General features: G+C 41.6%; 1 protein-coding gene across 1 annotated transcript in view; it reads left to right on the forward strand.

The window, feature by feature from the left end:
- Window positions 1-22,233, forward strand: part of TESMIN (testis expressed metallothionein like protein) — a 42,353-nt gene extending 20,120 nt beyond the window's left edge. The window contains exons 3-11 of the mRNA XM_078853149.1: window positions 2,878-3,036; window positions 4,951-5,071; window positions 6,819-6,895; window positions 9,267-9,358; window positions 13,628-13,699; window positions 15,558-15,660; window positions 17,899-18,036; window positions 18,875-19,050; window positions 20,755-22,233. Coding sequence (XP_078709275.1) covers window positions 2,878-3,036; window positions 4,951-5,071; window positions 6,819-6,895; window positions 9,267-9,358; window positions 13,628-13,699; window positions 15,558-15,660; window positions 17,899-18,036; window positions 18,875-19,050; window positions 20,755-20,947 — 1,131 coding nt within the window. The 3' untranslated portion in view covers window positions 20,948-22,233. The remainder of the gene's footprint in view (window positions 1-2,877; window positions 3,037-4,950; window positions 5,072-6,818; window positions 6,896-9,266; window positions 9,359-13,627; window positions 13,700-15,557; window positions 15,661-17,898; window positions 18,037-18,874; window positions 19,051-20,754) is intronic.
- The last annotated feature ends 476 nt before the right edge of the window (window positions 22,234-22,709 follow it).

The raw sequence follows: 22,709 nt of genomic DNA on the forward strand, positions 1-22,709 counted from the left end.
GAGCCTGAGTTCCAACCCAAGCCTCAACTTCAAAGCACTGCCTACACAGTTCTTTTTAGATCACTAGCACAAGCTCCAATCCCCAAGTGTCTCATCCTGGGCTGGGAGACTTGCTTCTGCGGGCAGTCTGCAGGCGACATGGATGTACCCAATGAGGCTTTGCTAAATCAGGGCCCGAAAGAGACACTAGTCTTGCAGATGCCTTTTATTTGATAATGTAATGCACTATAGCTGCCATGCCTGCCCCCAAAGGATTTCCCCAGCCCAGGGGGATCTTGGATGGTGTAGTAGCTTCTATGCTACCCCTTTGCCTCAGGCAGTCACATGGATTGTGGCCAGTCATCCCTGTACAGTCAGAGAATACAAATGTGGCTTGTGGCTACCTTCCCATCCTGAGCTATGCCAAAAACCCCTCAGCTGTCACTTAGCATCTGAGCCTGTATTACGTTGCGTGCATACAAAGGGGCAGAGTTAAGACTGGGGTACAACTATAATACTGGCAATTCCTAGTGTTGGAGTGCTTCACTTTGCAACCCTAACATTCTCTTACTGTGTTTGGGTTTTTTAAATGTAATTTCCTAGATTTATAAAAGACAAACCATAAAAACAAAGAAATTCCAGGTTGGAGAACTTTTTGCTAGACACCCCTAGAACACTGTCATGGACAAGGTGTGCCAGGGTTCCTGGTGAGTGCTTTAGTGTGTGCATTGAATGAATCAGGGGTTTATTCAGAGGTTTGATCATTTTGTAGTGGGTACTACAGTTCTTCCATGTACCAGCTTGACAAATGCTTTATGGTGGATAGTGTTGCCAATGAGTAAAGGTGTGGCAATTCCCATTTGAAGAAGAGTGCCACCAAAGTTTAGTCACTGACCACTGTGACAAATGTCATAGTATGGGAATGCTGCTTAAACTGTTAGGTCCCAGTCATAGAATATCAGGGTTGGAAGGGACCTCAGGAGGTCATCTAGTCCAACCTCCTGCTCAAAGCAGGACCAATCCCCAATTTTTGCTCCAGATCCCTAAATGGCCCCCTCAAGGATTGAGCTCACAACCCTGGGTTTAGCAGGCCAATGCTCAAACCACTGAGCTATCCCTCACCCAGTCCTGAAGTCATTGCTCAGTTGTTAATTAAATTAAATCCCTTGGGTCCATAGGACTCAAGTTGTGTATTTTATGACTAATTCATGTGTTTCACATTAGTTGCTAAAGCAGTTTCTTAGCTTCTCCAGTGCAGTGTGGAACTGAGCTGATGATTGCCAGTATAGGAAGGGAGGGAACGTCTTTGTTACTGTAGAATATATCTTTGTGCATTACCCATTGTTATTCTTTAGAAGTATAACCCTTCTGCCCGTCAGAGTTGGCAGCAACAAGGGCCGGATTCAGTATCTAGGGGTTCCGTTTTACTAACACAAGGCAAAACCGGCTTGAGCCCTCACCCAGTGACCTGGGACAATTACATACCACCCCCCTGAGCACCTCTAAGAGATAATACGTCCCCTCTCGCAAGCACGGAGTCTGAGTGTAGCAAAAGCCTTTTAATAAAGGAGGGAAACACCACCAACAGGATTCATAACACAAACCATGAGCAAATGACCCACCCCCAAGGAAGTTTGGCAGAGTCCTTTTCCCCTCAGGGTCTTAAGTCCAGCAACCCAACAGTCACCCCACCCATAGTTTCTGACCTTGGTCAGTGCAGTCCCAGAGTTCAGAGGTTCATCTGCAGAGTTTACCTACCAGCCTGGGTGAAGGTGGAGGGAGGTATAGGAGGGGGGACATCCTACATGCTCCGCTGCTTGGGGTGACGGCCAAGTGCCACACCTCTCCATGGGGTTCTGCTGCAGTCTTCACCGCCAGCTGCACCTCTCCACCAGCTGCCGTGCTATCCGCTCCGCTCGCTGTCCTGCTGTCTGCTCCACTCCGCCAGCCACTCTGCTATACACTCTGCTCGCTGTCCTGCTGTCTGCTCTGCTCCGCCAGCCGCCCTGCTATCTGCTCTGCTCCCCTCCACTAGCCGTCCTGCTAGCCACTCACCAACTTGTCTTCAGGCCCCTCCCCCACTTAACACAGCTCTCAGTGATCTCAGCTCTTAGTAACTTCAGCTCTTCAGTGACTTCAGCTCTCAATGAGTTTAGCTAGTAGTAGGGGAGCCTTAGTGCTGGTGCACCACGAGACCAAAATCGGTCCAATACTTAGACCTAGCTATCAGTGATTTCAGCTCTGCAGCATGTAACAAGACTCCTAATGGAGTCAAAATTAGGTCTGTGATACACGGTGGAGAGAGGAAGGATCAAAGTGGTGTTTAGGGCCCACACTGCCACGTACACATACCTGTCCCCAACCTCTCTCAATTCACTGGTTTTGGAACCCATGTCTCTTGCCTAGCGAGTGCTGCTTGGTTGACGAGTCCCTCCATCATAAAATGCCAAGTACAGTTTTACGGTCCTTGATTCACATAACCAGGATAACAATGCTTTATTACTCCTGCCCCAATAACAAAGAGACTTGGGATCCCACAGAAGCCAAAGTGACCATTTGGGCAGGCAGTCCATTGTCTTAGGCAGGGTGGGTGTGCTCATGCAAACAAGATCAGCCCCTGAAGTCCTTTTCCACAGCTCACCACCAGATGTCAGGGTAGAGCTCACTCTGACTCTGCTTACATCAGTATTTTCATTTGAATATTAAATGAAAATCATTCAGCCTAAGCTGTGACAGTTAGAACTAGCTATTTTCCAAATTAGGTTTGAATACAGTTTTTGCTTTAAAATGCATTGTTTATGCAGCTATAAATTTTCATCTCCTGTCCTATTGGCACTGCAATTTAAAGTAGCATTTAAAGTATTCTTTTTAAGATGTGAAACTATTTATTTTTCTCAGGCGGAAGTAAGAGAGGCAATTGTTAGTAATATGGCTAATAACCAAAAGGAAGCAGTTTTTCAGAATTCAAAGGCAGGAGAAACCAGCTGCAAGTTACTGACTACACAAAACGTAATGGAGGACCCCAGCTGTTCACACAGAAAAGATTCCAATCCAGTGGTAATTTCTGCCTGAAACTGACAGGAACAGTACACATTGAAGGAAATTATGTTTGTTTGTTTGCTTATTTATTTGCATTAGAGTAGTCTAGAAGTCCCAATCAGGGCACCCCTATGTGGGTGCTACACAGACAAGTAATGAGAAGGCAGTCCCTGTTCCACAGAACTAATGATCCAGGAGCCTATATTTAATTATACTATATTTTGTCTGTATTTACGATATAACATTAGAAACAAAGCAAGCTGTGGCGTTGGCTACATCCAAAAAGAGATGCTTGCTCTATAGTTATAGTTGAGTGAACAAAATGAAACACCATTGCAGAGCCATATTTCTGTCTTGCGGGACAAATCCTAAACACAGCACTAGTAATTGGAATGTGTCTTGGGGAGTTCCATGGTTGGGGAGTCTAGAAAGCTATGAATCCTTCCCGCCTGAGATGAGGAGCAGCAGCATAGCCATTCAACGGCATTCTGCAATCAGACAGATAGGTATTCTTATGAAAACCTTTGTATCTATCTGCCTAGAACAGGGGTTGGCAACCTGCGGCACGCGTGCCAAAGGCGGCACACGAGCCAATTTTTACTGGCATGCTGCTGCTAGCTGGGGTCCCGGCCGCCGTCCCCACTCAGCCCGCTGCCAGCCTGGGTGAATGGAACCCCAGGCTGGCAGCGGGCTGAGCGGGGCCAGCGGACGGAACCCCAGACTGGCGGCGGGCTAAGCCGCTCAGGCCGCCGCTGGTCTGGGGTTCTGTCCGCTGGTGCAGTGTATTAAGTTTCTCCCCATAGGAATGTGCTACTTTTGAAGCACCAGGACTGGCAGCCATAAGTATTACACCATAAGTAGCACATTCCTACAGGGAGAAATTTAATACACTACACCAGGGTAGGGAAGGCTGTGCCTCTCCAAACAGTGCGCCCCCATCCGCCTCCTCCCACTTCCCGCCCCCTGACTGCCCCCCCATAACCTCTGACCCATCCAACCCCCTGTATTCCTTGTCCCCTGACCACCCCCTCTCGGGACCCTCTGCCCCCCTCAGAACCCTCCACGCATCCAACCCCCCCGCTTCTTGTCTCCTGACCGCCCCCTCCCAGGACCCCCCACCCCTATCTGTCCCCTCTGGGACCCCACCCCCCGATCCAAGCCCCCATGCTCCCTGTGCCCTGACCCCTATCCACACCCATAACCCATGACAGGCTCCCCGGGACTCCCATGCCTATCCAACCACCCCTGTTTCCTGTCCCCTTACCATGCCACTCAGAGCATCAGGACTGGCAGCCATAAACCGTAAGTAGCACATTCCTATGGAAAGCAATTTAATACACTACATCTGGCCCTGCTCAGCCCGCTGATGGTCTGAAGTTCTCAAAATATGTTCTTTCACCCCTTATCAAAAATTACACTACAGTTAGCTTAAAAACTTTAAAACTCTGTTTGTATATTACAGTAATCGTTAAAAAATGTATAATGTTAATAAATACATAGGTTTGATGAAACAAAGTAGTTGTACTTACGTGCCTGTGCTTAATTTGTGTTTTCGATGATTTACCTTCTAAAAAAATCTCGCAGGTCTCGCACCCCCAGAAAGGGCATCTCGCACCCCCAGGGGGTGTGTGCACCCCCGGTTAAAAACCACTGCACTAAACTGATAAGATCTGCATTTTAATTTAATTTTAAATGAAGCTTCTTAGACATTTTAAAAACCTTGTTTACTTGACATACAACAATAGTTAGTTACATAATATAGACTTAGAGAGAGAGACCTTCTAAAAACATTAAAATGTATTACTGGCACGCGAAACCTTAAATTAGAGTGAATAAATGAAGACTCCGCACACCACTTCTGAAAGGTTTCCAACCCCTGGCCTAGAATGACTATCTCTTAGATGAAAACTAATAATTTATGATGTATTTCAGGTGATCTGCCAGTTGAAAGGAGGTACTCAAATACTCTGTATAAACAATTCTGGCACAAGAGAACTAAAAACAGTTCATCTGGTTCCCCAGTATCAAAACCAACATAATTATCTTCAGTCAGGTACAAAGAAAATGAAAATTTTAAATAATGTGTCAGATATTATGCCACAAATAATTAACATGTAACTATGTGTTTGTGTTTCTAAGCAACAGTGGTGCTGAGATGAGCCAGGACTAATGTGGCTACCACCAATTATTATTAATTATTATTTTACAATGTCTGCTAGGTACTTCACAAAAAGACCACAAGATTGCTACAAGAGATGTGCTGAAATTAGTGAATTGGTATATGATGTTAATAAACAGATTACATTCAGTAGGAAGCAGTTTGCTCCAAGCCATATGCATTCTCAAGGATGACACCAACTTGCATTTACAGAAGCTTGCCACCAAATGTTACTCTTTCTGCAAAAATAAAAAGCAGATGAAGGGGCACTGATTTAGCATTAAGAGCTATCTTACCATTGTCTCCTTCCATGTTGTTTTTATTATTATGTGTTGTTTGTATTCCAGTAGTGCCAATGGGCACCAGTCTGAGATCAGGGTCTCATTATGTTAGGCACTGTAAAAACATGACTAACAGGCTCAATTTCACAAGATGCAGAGCATTTCCAACCCTGATTGACTTCAGTAGATTCTGCACATGCCCAACACATTTTATATAGTGTAAGAAAAAAACAAGGCCTTACCAAGGATAAATTTGAAAGATCCAAAATGAGGAAAATATTTATATTAAAATTCCAAATTCTATTACAGTCACAGTATCTCCAGAGGAGAGGAGGGTGAAACCATATCAGAGAACAACCATATGTCTTTATCTCCCATTTGACCAGACTTCCTTCCATTTTACTCACCTTCATAGTATGGAACAGAGGGCAATGGGAGGCCCAGTATTAGAAGAACCAGAAATTAAGTCCACTAAAGTCCCAGGCTGATGGACTCCAGAAATTTCCAATTTGAGCTTTTTTCTGAGCTCGATTTTTTCTTACAACATCTGCAAGAAGGCATCTGTAAATTAATTTCAGAAAGCAAGATTCATCTTGCCAATCTCATAGAGCCTAATATTCCTTTTTTTTTCAAACTGGTGTGGAAGATTAATATGAATTAAAGTGAGTGGGACTGTTCACGGACTTCAAGTTAAGCATGTGCTTGAGTGCATTGCTGAATTAGGACCTATGTAAAGAAACTCTCTCTAGGGCTATGGCCTCCTCCTTATTTTTCTAGCAGTAATTTTTGTTCATAGGCAAATACTTCTGCTCCAAGTGCATTCTTTTGACTTTGAAAGTTGTAAAATAAGAATCCAAAATAAATGCAATGGAAGTTTCTGTCAGTTACTTATTTGTAAAGGTATTTTAGGCTATAAAATTTGCATTTGGAGTATTTTTAAACATATTCTGATGCATTTAATGTCAAAGAGTAAAGGCCTCCAATGGTCAACTTACTTGTTGACAAAATGGTGATGGCCTTTGGTGGCTGTGTGCAATTGTTTAGCATTAATTCCAAAATGCAACCCTTTTGCAAAGTTAAAAGAAATGTTTCTGGAGAGCTATCTTCTGGGCCCTCCATTAACAATATTTATTGTAGGGGAAGCATGGGTTTGGTTCCAAGCTAATCTGTGAAAAAGAGGTGGAGGTGGAAGATAAACTTAGGAAATGTCTTTTTCTTTAATAAAAGAAAGGTTTAAAGATGCTAAATGGCACACCTGTTCCCACAAGTGTAGGCTTTGATCCTGAAAACACTTGCGCGTGTGCTTAACTTTATGACCTATGAGCAATCCAATTAACTTCATATAAACTTTTTCTTATCAGATGTGCCTAACCCTATGACAACTCTGCTGGGACAATTGTTACCAATTCCAGGTAAAGTGGATCTCAATGAACAACAGGTGAGGAAGCCTTTAAAAAAAAAAAAAGAAGAAGAAGAAAAAAGTAAATATACTGTCATTCCTTCGCTTAAAGCTTCTCATTTATTCATAAAATGGGATATTTATTTGACTTAGGGAAGTAACCAATACATTGTAAATTATGTAAAGATCCTTTAAATCAGAATTTCTAGCTGCTATGTACATGTTATTGTATAACGCTTGGCTAGGTCTGCATCCAGTGTACAATAATGTTAGATATATAGAGGCCTGTGATTTCAATATCATTTTTGGAAGACTGAAGGTGGTCCCAGTATTAAGAACATACCTTTTAGAAAGAATGTAATTATTACAGTATCAAGATCTTAAATTTGGTGTTCATATATGAGCTAAAAGAAAAGGAGTACTTGTGGCACCTTAGAGACTAACCAATTTATTAGAGCATAAGCTTTCGTGAGCTACAGCTCACTTCATCAGATGCATATCGTGGAAACTGCAGCAGACTTTATATATACACAGAGAATATGAACCAATACCTCCTCCCACCCCACTGTCCTGCTGGTAATAGCTTATCTAAAGTGATCATCAGGTGGGCCATTTCCAGCACAAATCCATATATGAGCTGTTATGATTGGAAACTGTTTCAGGGTTTGTCTACACAGTGCCACAATCTGGACTATGGGTGTGTGATTTGTAGAGCTTTTTGAAGTGTTCCACTCTAACTGCCCTGTGACGACCCTTCTGGCTTGCATGATCTAAAAATTATCTACTCTGAGTTAACATAGTCCTGTCTGAAACAGGACTACATCAATGCGAACTAGGTACCTTTTAGTTCATGTCAGCAGAGTTTACACAGGGTAGTCAGAGATCAACAGTTTAGTGTGCTCTACAAATCACACACCTGTAGTCCAGACTGTGTCACCATACAGACAAGGAGTTAGAGACTTGTTTCTGTTTGTAAATGAAATCACAACTTCCTGATTTTTGCCTGGAAAGGAGGAAACACTTCATCCAGAAGCTTTGAAAAGAGAACATGAGCTAAGCATAGTAGTCTGAAAAGTCACACTTGTGAGGTGCCAATTATCCTTCAACTCCCATTCAAACCTGTCAGAGTTGAAGGTGGTCAGCACCTTGGGGGATTGAGCAAAGAACTGGAAGAAATTCCCACCATATATAAAATATGAAATGGTTTTGGAATTAAAATTCACTTTTGCCTTCTGTGTGCATGTGTGAGTGTTTGTTTAAAATGTCAAAATTTGAAGTGGAGCAATCACAACCCAATGCATAATACATATGCTGGGCATTAATTTTTTCTGCCATCATAAGCACTCTGGCAAGCATCCTCTGTTGTACTTCAGTAGGATTTCCCTCTTCTCTACCCACCCGGGTTTAAGACTTGAAATGTTCATTGTTATTAATCTTTATAAGTATTCAGGTTGTTGTCCTTGTTATTTATTTATTATCACTGGGGTAGTTGTTAGAACCGTGTGTTAGTTTAAATAAAACAATGGTACAGAAGTCTGATAAGAAGATAGAAAGCCCTGGATTTCTGGCCTGTCAGTACAAATAGAGTTCAAATCAATAGTGACTGGGAGTTATTACCTGATGACATGTGATTTGAATTATATTAATTTGCATGAAATGTGTCAGATGAATTTGTGGCTCAGTCGAATTCCTAGTGGATAAGTGTCTATATCAAAGAAGAGAGAAGAGAAACCCCAAGCGCTGAATGGAGTAAGGCGCCTGAAGTTTTCTCTTATCCCTAAAGATGGTGTCTGCAGGTCAGGGGTGAAACACACTGGAAATGTGGTGTAAAGAAATTTTCAGTTTTGTTTGCCATATCTTTCTGTATCCTCTACTTCTACATTCCTTCCCATCCTCTTCTTCCCAACGGTCCCCTGTTTTCTCCTTCTATCTGTATAACCTCCCAACAGAGCCCCAGCCTTTCTTTCTCTGATCCTCTCCAAAAAAGGTCCTAATGGTTGTTCTCTCTTTAAATTTCACATGCTCTGGGGCCAGTCAAAGGGTTTATTACATTTAAACTCAATGGAAAACATCAGTGGCAGTGGCCAGTGGCTACTGACTGCCGGAATTAAAAAGAGATTGGACCCAGACTAGACAGCAGCATGAAAATATTGTGCCAGTGCTGAACAGCAAAAATTAAACTTACTGCTAGTTCTCTGTAATAATGAAGACAAGGGTCCTGGCATATTGAACCTTTCTAAAGAATGTGACTACATATTTTCCCAAGATCTGTGCCTCCGTTAGTTTTATTAGTAACTTCTACCTGATTAAACCAGTCCACTGTTCTCTGTCTCATTCTCATAGTAACAGAAATGATTTGTCTTTATTAAAACTTAGCACAAACAGAATTTTTGCTTATTATTTTGAACAGCTTGAGAATGGATCCTTACAATCAGTAGCTAGCAGTGTCACATTCCAATCGGAAGGAAATCTTCAAGGGCCAACAAAAATGACTTTAGTTGGGTAAGAAACACAAAACCTTTAATTTGCTACTAATTTCAGTGTCAAGTTATTTTGTACAATTGTAATATTTCTTCTCGTTTTGGAGAGTTCACTTCAAGCACTGATACTGTTGTTCTTAATATGTCTTTTCCTCTCTCTCCCAATAAAGAAAGCATTTCTGTTACAATAATGCTGTTTGTCTGTAAATATGTAAATTGTTAGATTCAAGATAATGCTCAAAAATATGTAACATAGTTCCTGAGTTTTGTAGGACCAATAAAAGTTGTTGTTGCAGTGACAGTTGGACACAACAGAGAAGGAGATTGACACAGAGGGAACTAATAGAAACACAGCAGATTGCTGTGGTGGTAACTTTATTGTTCTTCAGCAAAACTGAAACTAACAGGAAAGCAAAGCTTTGCACTGGGGAGGGAGGAGTGCTCCAACATTTAAAGGGACAGGACATCACATTTCCCCACCCTATTTTAAAAAACTTCCCTAATGTATGTACATTATCATTTATGTGGTTAACATGAAACACCTTAAAGACTTAACAGTGAGCTTCACTGACCTGTTGCTCATCTGTCCAACTTCCTTTTCAAAAATTTTGGAGTTTCTGCCCAGTGTTTCTTGATTTCAAGATGCTTTTCTTATCACCTTGATCTTAACCCAATTCACCTTGAGCTTCTCAGTTCAAGATCTGGCAGAGAATGGTGGATACTTTCCTTCAATCACATACAAGGGTAAAACAACTGATTGTCCATGAAGGTGAACTTTCACCTGGAGTATCCCTTTGGGGACTAACTTTTCTCCAGTATAAGTCTTCAAAACCATGAAGGTGTCTTCCAGAGCAGGGGTTCTCAGCCTTTTTCTTTCTGAGGCCCCCCTACATGCTATAAAATCTCCATGGCGCACCTGTGCTATAACAGTTGTTTTTCTGCATATCCAGTAGATTAAAAGCTAGGTCTGGCATTAGGGTGTAGCAAGCAGGGCAATTTCCCGGAGCCCCACACCACAGGGGGCCCTGCAAAGGTAAATTACTTGGGCTTCGGCTTCAATCTGGGTAGTGGGGCTCAGGCTTATGCTTCAGCCGCAGACCCCAGTGAGTCTAACACCAGCCCTGCTCTCTGGTTAATTTTGGCAGACCCCCTGAAACCTGCTCATGACCCCCCAGGGGGCCCCGGACCTCTGGTTGAGAACCACTGTTCCAGAGGAACTTGTGACAACATCTGGTGATAGGTAGATGCAGAACTCAGTGAGATGGCAGCTCCAGTATCAAGCTGCATTCTTGTAGGAACTCCCTCGATCAAGAATGTGACCAAGATAGCATCTTTTACTCCAGCTTCTGATAACAGATGTAGTGCTAGGTCTTGATCAGTGTCACAAGAACTCTTGTCTTTTTCCATATGATGAATTCCCGACTTCCATCCTTTCTTAGGTTCAGTCTCGATAGGTGTCTTCTTAGATGTATGGCTACTCTGTGTTGCTGGTCATTGAACTGTGTGACAGGTCACAGCAATGTGTCCTTTCTTTTTGCACTTCCTGAAGATAAGTTGGCATGCCCAGCATTCCTTCTCAGCACATGTGGTTTATGCATAACAGCCACACAGAAGTTCCTTAAGTTCCTGTGGTCCTTTGTCTCGCCAGTGCAGGAGGGGAACTTCTTGATTCACATTAAATTTCAGCAAATCCTTCTCTGCAGTCTCCATGACAATTGCTATCTCAACAGCCTTTTTGCATGTGAAAGGGCTGATACAGTCAGTAACTTTTTCCAGATCTGGTCATTGCATAATCCAGAGACAGATTGGTCATGTGGGCGTCACTTAATATTTGTTGGAACTGACAGTGTTCTGACAACATTCTGAGAGCAGCAATAAATTGTACTTCTGACTCTCCACTTCTCTGATGTAACTGATGGAACCAATATTATTCTGCTTCATCAGTGGGGTAGGAAAAAATATTCCTGCATTGTTGCAGGAATTGTGGCAGACGTGGCAGTTCAGGGCATGGTTGGAGACAGTAGGTCACACAGCAGTCCATATGCCTTTGAACCCATCATTGTCAGCAAGATTGAAACTCTTTGTATGTCTGAAATGGAGTTGCAAGCAAGAAATTGCTCAAAACGTTCAAGGTACGCTACCCATGATTTCTGGTCTTCATCAAACTCACCAACATTTCCCACAAAAGTTGCCATTTCTCTGCTCTCCTGTTGGACTTCACATTTCCTGAAGGTCTTCTTTCCCACAGTGAAACTTTTTTTTCCTTTTTACTGTGCACTGGCTGCACTTAGTCTGCCTCTTCTGGCTCTGTCTACACTGCAGAATGCAGAATTCTTCCTGTGGTTGTACTTGGGCTCCCTCTCTGCTTGCTTCTGCCTCACTGCTTTGTTTTCACAACTCCAGCAGTAATTGCAGAACCCTTTATCTTTTGTTCAGTTTTATTTGCCTACTTCTCCCTCTCTAGCTAGTTGGCTCTCACAGTCCCAGCAGCAAAAAGCAGCAGATTGTCACCTTGTGCCTCTGAGTCTAGATGAACTTTTTTCCTTTTGATGATGATGTTGATGATAATGATTGTCTTCTTCAGGCAAAGGGAGCACTAGACACTCATGGGATAAAAATTCCTCATCACTAATATGTTCTATTAGAACCCAGCACAGAAGGAGATAGACACAATGGGAGCTGATAAAAGCACAGCTGACTGATGTGATGGTAGCTTTATTGTTCAGTAGGAAAACTGAAACTAACACAAAAGTGAGGCTTTGCACTGGGGGGGGGGGTATGCTCAAACATTTAAAGGGCCAGGACATCACAGTTGCACCCTGCAAATGGTGGCTTCCTCTGTCCAGCTCTACTTAGAGCACTTAATTTCAACAACTGTTAGTCATACTCTCCAATGCTGTATTGGTCCCATTGATTCCCAACATTCTGTTCGCTTTTTTGACTGCTGCTACACATTGAGCGGATGTTTTGAGAGAACTATCCACAAAGACTCCAAGATCTCTTTTTTGAGTGGTAATAGCTAATTTAGAATTTATCATTTTGCATGTATAGTTGGGCTTATGTTTTCTAATGTGGATTACTTTGCATTCATAACATTAAATTTCATCTGCCATTTTGATGTCCAGTCATCCAGTTTTATGATATCCCTTTGTAACTCTTCTCAGTCTGCTTTGGACTTAAGTATCTTGAGTAATTTTGTATCATCTGCAAATTTTGCCACCTCACTGTACACCACTTTTTCCAGATCATTTATGAATATGTTTGAACAGCACTGGATCCAGTACAGATCCCTTGATGACCACTATTTACCTTTCTCCATTCTTAAAACTGACCATTAATTCCTACCCTTTGTTTCCCGTCTTTTAACCAGTTACTGATCCATGAGAGGACATTCCCTCTTATCCCATAATGGCTTACTTTACTTAAGAGCCTTTGGTGAGGGACCTTGTCAAAGGCTTTCTGAAAGTCCAAGTACGCTATATCCACTGGAGAACCCTTGTTCATATAGTTGTTGACCCCTTCAAAGAATTCTAATAGATTGGTGAGGCATGATTTTCCTTGACAAAAACCATGAAACAAACCTTGTTTTAGTTTTGGATTTTTTGGATCAGTCCATATATCTTCTCCCTTCTGCACTCCAAACTCTTTGCAAAACTCTCTGTAGTGCTGCAGATTTATCCCGTACTCTAACTCTTCAGTAAAACCCCAGCTGAAAACTTCAAATAAAAAGCAGATTCTCCTCTCTCCCCATCACCTTTCCATAGGCCCAGTCACATCTGAGGTCCTTTCCTTTCTTTCAGCTCTGAAATATTTCAAGAATTTGACATTCCCTTATTTCATGCTACATCAAAAAAAAATTGAGAAAACCTACATAATATGCTTTAAAAAAAAATCTGTGTTTATCCGACATCTCCTAAACCGTCCGATTTGCCTGCTGTATGTTCCGGCAGACTCCATAGTTGATGTGATGTTACAAGCATGCGCATGCTAGGCATCACTTGGAGTCAGTGATTTGGACTTCGGGGACCTGAAAAAACAAAATATATCAGTTTTAAACGTTAATTTATATGCTGATGACTCTAAATCTAACTATGGGGAATTCACCATATAATTCTATAGCTAATGAATCTTTCTTAATTATGCTGTATTTGCAAATCATCTTTAAATAATACTGATATCTGATGCTAAAAAGTCAGGATTTGTGGTTTGGGGGAAAAAGAATCATAATTTATTTTAATAAGTTTTTACATTCAAGTATCATTTAATTTCTTTTCTTTTTTAAACTTTATAGATTGCCTCTTAGTTCATGGGATACAAAGTCTAAAAAACCATGTAACTGTACCAAATCTCAGTGTTTGAAATTGTAAGTAACTAACCATCTAGCATTTATTATGAAATATGAGCTAAGTTTATTTTGGAAAAGGCAAAGCTTAGAAAACACGAAATAGAATGCATGCATGTCCCAAAATACACAATTAGTATGTTGGGTTAAAACCAGAGAGGGTCAGATCCTTAGTGGATGTAAATTAGTGTAACCCCATTGTGGTCATTATAGCTAGGCCTGTTTACACCACCCGTGGATCTGGCCCAGAGGTGTACATGACTACATATGGTCCAGAGTTTTGAAGAATAAAACCTGAAACTAAATAATATTGATTATAATATGTGGCAAAAACATTATGAAATTGTATCAACTTCTGTATACTTGAGGCTCACTTCTCTCCATGTATATATATACATCAGGAACAGTCAGCATGGATTCACCAAGGGAATGCCTGACTAATCTAATTGCCTTCCATGATGAGATTACTGGTTCTGTGGATGAAGGGAAAGCAGTGGATGTATTGTTTCTTGACTTTAGCAAAGCTTTTGGCACCGTCTCCCACAGTATTCTTGTCAGCAAGTTAAAGAAGTATGGGCTGGATGAATGCACTATAAGGTGGGTAGAAAGTTGGCTAGATTGTCGGGCTCAACGGGTAGTGATCAATGGCTCCATGTCTAGTTGGCAGCCGGTGTCAAGTGGAGTGCCCCAGGGGTCGGTCTTGGGGCCGGTTTTGTTCAATATCTTCATAAATGATCTGGAGGATGGTGTGGATTGCACTCTCAGCAAATTTGCGGATGATACTAAACTGGGAGGAGTGGTAGATACACTGGAGGGCAGGGATAGGATACAGAGGGACCTAGACAAATTGGAGGATTGGGCCAAAAGAAATCTGATGAGGTTCAACAAGGATAAGTGCAGGGTCCTGCACTTAGGATGGAAGAACCCAATGCACAGCTACAGACTAGGGACCGAATGGCTAGGCAGCAGTTCTGCGGAAAAGGACCTAGGGGTGACAGTGGACAAGAAGCTGGATATGAGTCAACAGTGTGCCCTTGTTGCCAAGAAGGCCAATGGCATTTTGGGATGTATAAGTAGGGGCATAGCCAGCAGATCGAGGGACGTGATCGTTCCACTCTATTCAACATTGGTGAGGCCCCATCTGGAGTACTGTGTCCAGTTTTGGGCCCCACACTACAAGAAGGATGTGGAAAAATTGGAGAGAGTCCAGTGAAGGGCAACAAAAATGATTAGGGGTCTGGAACACATGAGTTATGAGGAGAGGCTGAGGGAACTGGGATTGTTTAGTCTGTAGAAGAGAGGAATGAGGGGGGATTTGATAGCTGCTTTCAACTACCTGAGAGGTGGTTCCAAAGAGGATGGTTCTAGACTGTTCTCAGTGGTAGAAGATGACAGGACAAGGAGTAATGGTCTCAAGTTGCAGTGTGGGAGGTTTAGGTTGGATATTAGGAAAAACTTTTTCACTAGGAGGGTGGTGAAACACTGGAATGTGTTACCTAGGGAGGTGGTAGAATCTCCTTCCTTAGAAGTTTTTAAGGTCAGGCTTGACAAAGCCCTGGCTGGGATGATTTAAATGGGGATTGGTCCTGCTTTGAGCAGGGGGTTGGACTAGATGACCTCCTGAGGTCCCTTCTAACCCTGATATTCTATGATTCTATGATATATATAGAGAGAGAGATATACAGATGCTGATAGAATTTCATTATGTCATTATGGTTTTGGCATAGATTATAAAATGTGTGAGAGAGAAGTAAGCATCAGATATAGTGTGTGTGTGAGACATATATGTTTCTTGTTTGGTTACCAGAAATTCTTTCTTGAAAAAGGAGAATGATGAAAAATTCTAAATTTGTATATATATTTGCTTTGTTAAACACAGATATTGCGATTGCTTTGCCAATGGTGATTTTTGCAACAACTGCAACTGTAATAATTGTTACAACAATCCATTTCATGAAACTGAGCGGTTTAAAGCTATTAAGGTAATAAAAGTATAATATGTATCTAGTTCAGACAGGAAAAAATATACAAGTGTTTTTGTTGGTTTTGGTTCGGCTTCAAAAATTCTGTAATTTAAAATAGTCCGATTTAAAACCTAGATAGAGTAAGTGGCATATAGTCCGTATATTGTTTTTAAATAAAAAAAAGTCATTGCAGTTAAAAATTTTCATTCACTTCATAGGACTTTTGACCCTTTTGGATCATAATCAGCATTATTTTAGTTGAACTGTGAGGGATGTCCTCGAAAAAATTGGAGGGAAGTGGAGCATATCAGAATTTAATTTAAGAAAAGATTTTCACTTGGAAGAAAAAATGTGTAATGTCTCAAAATCAAACAGAAGAAACTGATATCCAAGTTGTTATCCGGTCTGATAGACCCCTCAACATGAGAGGAATGGGCATTTCATAGGGCCCTTTTGTTACTCTTTCTGTATGACTCATGCAGTAATATAAAGGCTCTTTAATGGCAGCTATGTTGAACCTGATGTCTTGGAAGGAAGATCACCTCCATATTTGGAGCCTTTGATTAACCTTTGAGGGGAATAAAAGAGTGAAAAATAGAGGGCTAATTGCTATGCAAGAAGCAATATAGTATATCTGTCTCGGCTGTTACAACAGAATTATATTATCTAGCTAATTTTTGTAAAATTTGAACATAAAAGAAATCTATTTTCCAAAGGTAGGTGCGTTATAATAACTCTGTATTACTTGGTCTGTGCTCCTAGACTGCAACTGTCAGGAATTCCCCAATATAGTTCTAAGCACTGTGAATAGTGGTAGTAGCTGATGCTGATCTCATCAGACTGAGAGTTTTGTCACATCTGATCACACAAAACCATGGCACTTCATTGCATCATACCCTTGGATTTCTTTCTGTGTCAGCATGGCTCTTTGGATGGTAAAGCTGGAGAGGTTTGGACTCTCCAAGCAGGTGCCTGAAGTTCTCCTTGCTACTTCAGATTGCATCCTGGAGAGTATATTTGGTTACTGCAGGGATGAAAGTAAGTGTAGGGACTTACCGGTACGGGGCTGAGCTGGGGCCGGCTCTGGCTCCCGGAAGGGGCGGGGCTGAGGGGGGTCAGAGCCAGCCCCGGCGCACCCTGTACCGGCAAGTGCCTCCTTCCCCCTCCCTGTGGTAACAGCGGCAGCCAGGGGCTCTGGCAGCGGTTTAAAGGGCCTGGGGTGGTAGCAGCGGCCGGAGCCCTGGGCCCTTTAAATCGTCCCCAGAGCCCCGCCGCCGCTTCCCCAGGGCTCCGGTAGCAGGGCTCCGGGGACGGGGCTCCAGCCGCCACTGCTGCCCCGGACCCTTTAAATTGTCCCCAGAGCCTGCCGGAGCCCTGGGGAAGCGGCGGTGGGGCTCCAGGGACGATTTAAAGGGCCCAGGGCTCAGCCGCTGCTACCGCCCTGGGCCCTTTAAATCTCCGCTGGGAGCCGCAGGCCCTTTAAATTGCACCCAGGGAAGCCAATCCACCCTGGTACTGCGCACCAGCTCTTGCCGGTACGCTGTACCGGGGCGTACCGGCTTACTTTCACCTCTGGGTCCTGTTTCAGTTGTGTGTATCACCACGCTGAAGGCAGACCAGTTTCTCTGCTGTCCCTTTTCCTCCGATTCATGAGGGGCTTGTTACATTTAAAGCCTGCCTTTTAGAAGTCCTTGGTGTCATGAAATCTTAAGGCCTGATTGAAAACCCATTGAAGTCAACTGAAAGACTCCCATTGTCTTCAACAAAAGGGCTTTAGATCAGACCTTTAGTATGATATTTATAAATCTGATGAAACCTCCTCAGATAAATACCAGTGACTTCAAGTTTCTTACATGGAATGTTATATTTCTGGTGACAGTGGCTTCAGTTTGCACAATGAGTGAGCTTTAGCATTTCGTGATTGAGCCATATTATATTAAGATTATTTAAGAATAATGTGCCATGTACCAGACTAATCTTAAGTGAGCTGGAGAGTAGGAGTCACTAGAGTTTACCATAAGAGGGACAGCACATGGTACCCTTGGCTGAGCCCTGTCAGCTCAGAATTTTGAGTTATAGGAATTCCCACTTACTTTACACTAGATATCCAGACTCAGAGGTGTGGGTCTATTGCACATGCCTCAGAGAATAAGAATTACATGTAAGTACTTTTTTTTTCATAAGCACAGTTGATCTTGTATTTTACATAAGGAAAATTTCTGTGAATGTCTCACATGCCAATGCTTTTTGTTCTAGGCTTGTCTTGATAGAAACCCAGAAGCTTTCCTACCAAAGATTGGGAAAGGGAAACTGGGGGATATTAAACCTCGCCACAACAAAGGATGTAATTGCAAGCGCTCAGGGTGCCTTAAGAATTATTGTGAGTGCTTTGAGGTTAGTCAAGTGAACTTTCCTAGCATTAATCGTGTTCTTAATGAAAATGGATATGTTCTGATCCAGCTGTTTTTGCATAAATAATGTTAGACACTAAAAATAAATATTTGTCTTTTCCCCCCTCAGATTGTTCGTTCTAAATCTTATTCAACTTAGGGGGACAGATCCTTTTCCCTGATCTGGCTGTGGGTCACCAGCTAAGAATTTCCCTATGGGGGTGGAGGAGCTCTCAGCAGGCTCCTATGCCAACTGCACTCCTTGCTCCAGTGTAGGGGATGGGGAAAGGCTGTGTTGGGAGTAGCAAAGCACAACTACGCTCCACCAGTTCTCAGTTGTTGTTTGGTCCCTGAAGGGCCTTGCCCCACCCCTGATCCAAAAGCATTTGAAGGCAGAGGACAGTTTCCCATTGGCTTCATTGGACTTTTGGATCAGGCCCCAAGTGCAGATTTTTCCTGTCCGTGTGGAAGGGTGGCTCAGTTGCTTCTGTGTCATTGCCCTCCCATCTGATCCAGCAAAGTCCTCCACACGTCTGGAGTCCATGCTGCGGGAGCTGAAGGAGACTAGGCAGGCTAGAGGGAAGGAGTGGGTGGGCCATGTGCATGGTTCGAGGCATACACATCCCAATCATTCCCCTCTGTGGCCCCACAGAGAATACTTGGAAAAGCTGATAATAGCCCCTTGCTCTGCTGACTTTTCTCTAGTCTCCCTCTGGGAGTCTCCAGGACTGGAACAGTCAGGGTGAGTCTGTGGTAGCATGGCTCCAATAGATACTCTTATGTATGTTTAGTAATTTATGATTTTAGTGTTGGTTTAAATCAAAGTATTTTGTTTTTTCCAGGCGAAAATTATGTGTTCCTCTATTTGCAAATGCATTGGTTGCAAAAATTATGAAGAAAGCCCAGATCGAAAAACACTAATGAACATGCCAAACTACACAGAGATTAGAAATAATGAAGGAAACATCCTTGTTTCAACATCTACATTTGATATGTTATCAAAATCTAGACGAGACAGGTGAATATTTGGCATTAACAAAATGAAGTCCATCTATCTGTCCATGTTATTTTAGATTTTTCTGAAGTGCCCATCACTGCGTTATCTAAAAAATAGTGACTAATATTGACTAATGGTTTGTATAACAGATATCTGTGGATCCACACATAATTTTGGATTTATAGGCTTAGAAAGGTGATTTAAGACAAACCCGTTAGGAATACACTGTGCATCCTTTAGGGTTTATAAATATTACACCTACTTACCGAACTGCAATTACTTTTTTACTGATTGAGGACCTGATCCTTCCCCCACTCTTCTCTCTTCCCCATCCCACTCATTTTTAGCATCCCTTCTCCCTTATTTGTCTTTCGATTTAGCTAATCCCCTCTTAACAAAATCGTGGCCAAAGAATTTTTTTAAAATGTCATTTACACAATGTTTGCAGGTGATCACATTGTTCACCCTGCTTGTATGTTATACCCCTTTCTCCTCTACTTGTTGTCTGTCTTGCCCATGTAGATTGTACGCTATATGGGACAGGGACTGTCTACTACTCTTAACAGTGCCCAGCCCAACAGGACCCCATTCTTTTGTGGACCCTAGGGACCATCCTAATAAACATAATAAAACTTAATAAGGATCCAAAGCCCATTGAAATTTATAGGAGTCTCTCCATTGACTTCAATGGACCTTGCATCAGGCCCAGAAGCTTCTATGCAAGGTGAATTTTTCACTGCATCAACCACGGCTTTTTATTTTTTAACCTTCATATATAATTTTTAAAAAATCATATTATTAATTCTGTTTTAAAAACTGACTGGTGACTTATTTTGATTAATTTAAATAGTTTTTGTAGGCTTACTGTTTGTGCATGTACTTGTGAGGTTGGTTAATTAGTTAGTTAGTACTAAGTCCTGCCATTACTTGCTTGAGTCATGCTGCAGGGGGAGTGGAATGATGGCAACCATATGGGGGTTACAAGAGTCATCCTGTTGACTTGAAGCAAGATGGCTCTGAGTGCCAGGAGAGGACACTCACTGCCTTTTGCTTAAAAATGAGCAGAGTATGTTTTCAGCTAATGTGTGTTGTTTCCTGGAACAAATACCATGGTGCCTGACTAGGCCTCTTAAATGGTAGACCATGTTCCTTGACTGCAAAGGTGGGAATCTGACTGTTTCTTACAAAAGAGGAAAGAAATTCATTGCACCATCTTTCCCAACTTGTACTATGTATGCAGCACTTGGATGCACTTATCCCTTAGTGTGAACACTATCTTACATAAAAAGAAAAGGAGTACTTGTGGCACCTTAGAGACTAACCAATTTATTTGAGCATAAGCTTTCGTGAGCTACAGCTCACTTGCATCCGATGAAGTGAGCTGTAGCTCACAGAAGCTCATGCTCAAATAAATTGGTTAGTCTCTAAGGTGCCACAAGTACTCCTTTTCTTTTTGCAAATACAGACTAACACGGCTGCTACTCTGAAAACTATCTTACATGTGATTAATTAGGAGGATTCAGAAGCAGCTTGTTGGCTTCTAGAGCTGTTACAAGTAGAGGACTAAGATGTCCCACAGGAATATGCTATCTAGTAACTATGCAACTACCGTGACTCAGCACTATGTATTTTCAGTTTCAGTAAGTTTAGTAGAGTGTAATTTGTCTTTCATATATTGAGTGTTTACTATTCAAGTATTTTATATTGTGTTTTTTTTCCTGACAGGCAACCTACTACATGTATATCCTGGGAAGTGGTTGAAGCAACGTGTGCTTGTCTCCTGGCACAAGCTGAAGAGGCAGAAAAAGAAGCTTACTCTCTTTGTCTAGCAGAACAAATGATCTTGGAAGAGTTTGGGAGATGCTTATCACAAATTCTACATTCAGAATTTAAGTCCAAAGGGCTGACAGTTGAGTAATGTACAATGTATTCTAAAACTAATGAGTGTTCACTTTATTGCGCATCACTGTATTCTGAGTACTATTATTACTCAGTGGGCTGATTTTGATCTCACACTGACGTAACTCCATTGACTTTAACTCAGTTGATTCTGAATTACAGGGTTTAAGTGAGATCAGAATCAGGACCAAAACATTTCAGAGTCACCTAGAATATTTTACTTATGTTAAAGAATTTTCCATAAAACAACATCATTGCTTTGGGCCAGATTCTGGAGTCTTTACCCAAACAAAACTGCCATTGAAATCCAAATAATTTACATGGTTTTGAGGGGAGTTTACCTAAGTAAGGTATCGAAGTCAATGATTTTAGGATTAAGCCCCAAAAGAGGCCTATTTTAGGATTTAGGATTAGGCCCCTTTTAGTACTATGAAAGTACTTATTAAAATCAGAAGAGTAGAGAGCTACTTTATTACTTGTAATATACATCTTTTGGTGTTTTCTCTACTTTTCCAGTTTGGGGAAAAAGTTAAATATTAAACCCAAGATTTTTAGATATGGCCTTCATTTTTGCAGTTGCAATTTTGCTCCCTCAAATCTGGTAGTTAGATGTGAATGATTGATATTTATATATGCAGTTCACTACGGGTGCCCAAAAACACCTGCAGAAATGGAGATTGGATGGAGGCGCAGCTGAAAATCAAGGCCTCAAAGTTTTCTCTAGACCCTATCCCCACACCTGCTCTTCCAATTATAATAAGTAGAGCTGCACTACTTTAAAAGGGATTAAACATTCACTGCCCATTTTTGTGGGAGTTTTGTGAATATTTGGTTTGGGTCCATATATACTGTACCTGTCAATATTCAGTCTAGCTGCAGATAACTGTATTTTGAAGGTGTTCACATTTTTGCATCCTCACTTAGGTCCATCTTTATTCACACAATAAATATTTAATCAATTTATTTCCAAGTTTTATATGTTAATCACAAATACTAATGTTCTAAAAACACTTCCACACTGCTCTATACTGGAGTTTGATATGACAGAGCAGTGTTTTTATTTCATTTGTTTTTTCCTATTTCTTATAGTATTCTTCCACTATGTCCCTGGTCCAGCAAAGCATTTAAATACGGGCTTAAATTTAATCACCTGGGTAATCCCATCACCTTCAACAAGGACTATTCACATGAATAAAATTAAGCAAGTTAAGTGCTTTGCTAGATGGAAGCCTAAATCTTCTTTCCAGGTATTTCAAATGTCATTGTTTTTATTTAATATAACTTTGTTGTGAACCATATGTATAAAAAAGCAAATAAAACATAAGAGGTAGTGTATGCTTCAGAACTTATTTATGACAATCAATAGCTCCTACTGCATATAGGTAATTTACATGCTACAGCATTCTGTATTTTGAGCAATTTCTAGAATCAGTGTTTGAAATTAACATCTTAATAGCTTAATTTATCACAGGGTTTGTCTACCCAGCTTGATAATGCATGCTAGAGGGTTGTGAATTCTAAAGCACACCGCATGCTGCACACTAACCGGCCCACATAGACTCTGCTGGTGTACACTAAATGTTTCCTACTGCACGTTAACATAGTTACTGATTCCATAGCTCTACAGTAACATGCACTAGGGAGCATTTAGTGTGCGCTACCAGGGTCTACAGAGGCCAGTTAGTACACAGCATGTTGGTGCTCTTTAAAATTCGCACCCCGTTAGTGGGCATTGCTGCGCCATGTAGACAAACCCTCAGAAGCAAAAATTCTTCAAAAAG

Source organism: Lepidochelys kempii, chromosome 6 (genome assembly GCF_965140285.1).
Source record: "Lepidochelys kempii isolate rLepKem1 chromosome 6, rLepKem1.hap1, whole genome shotgun sequence".
NCBI lineage: Eukaryota > Metazoa > Chordata > Testudines > Cheloniidae > Lepidochelys > Lepidochelys kempii.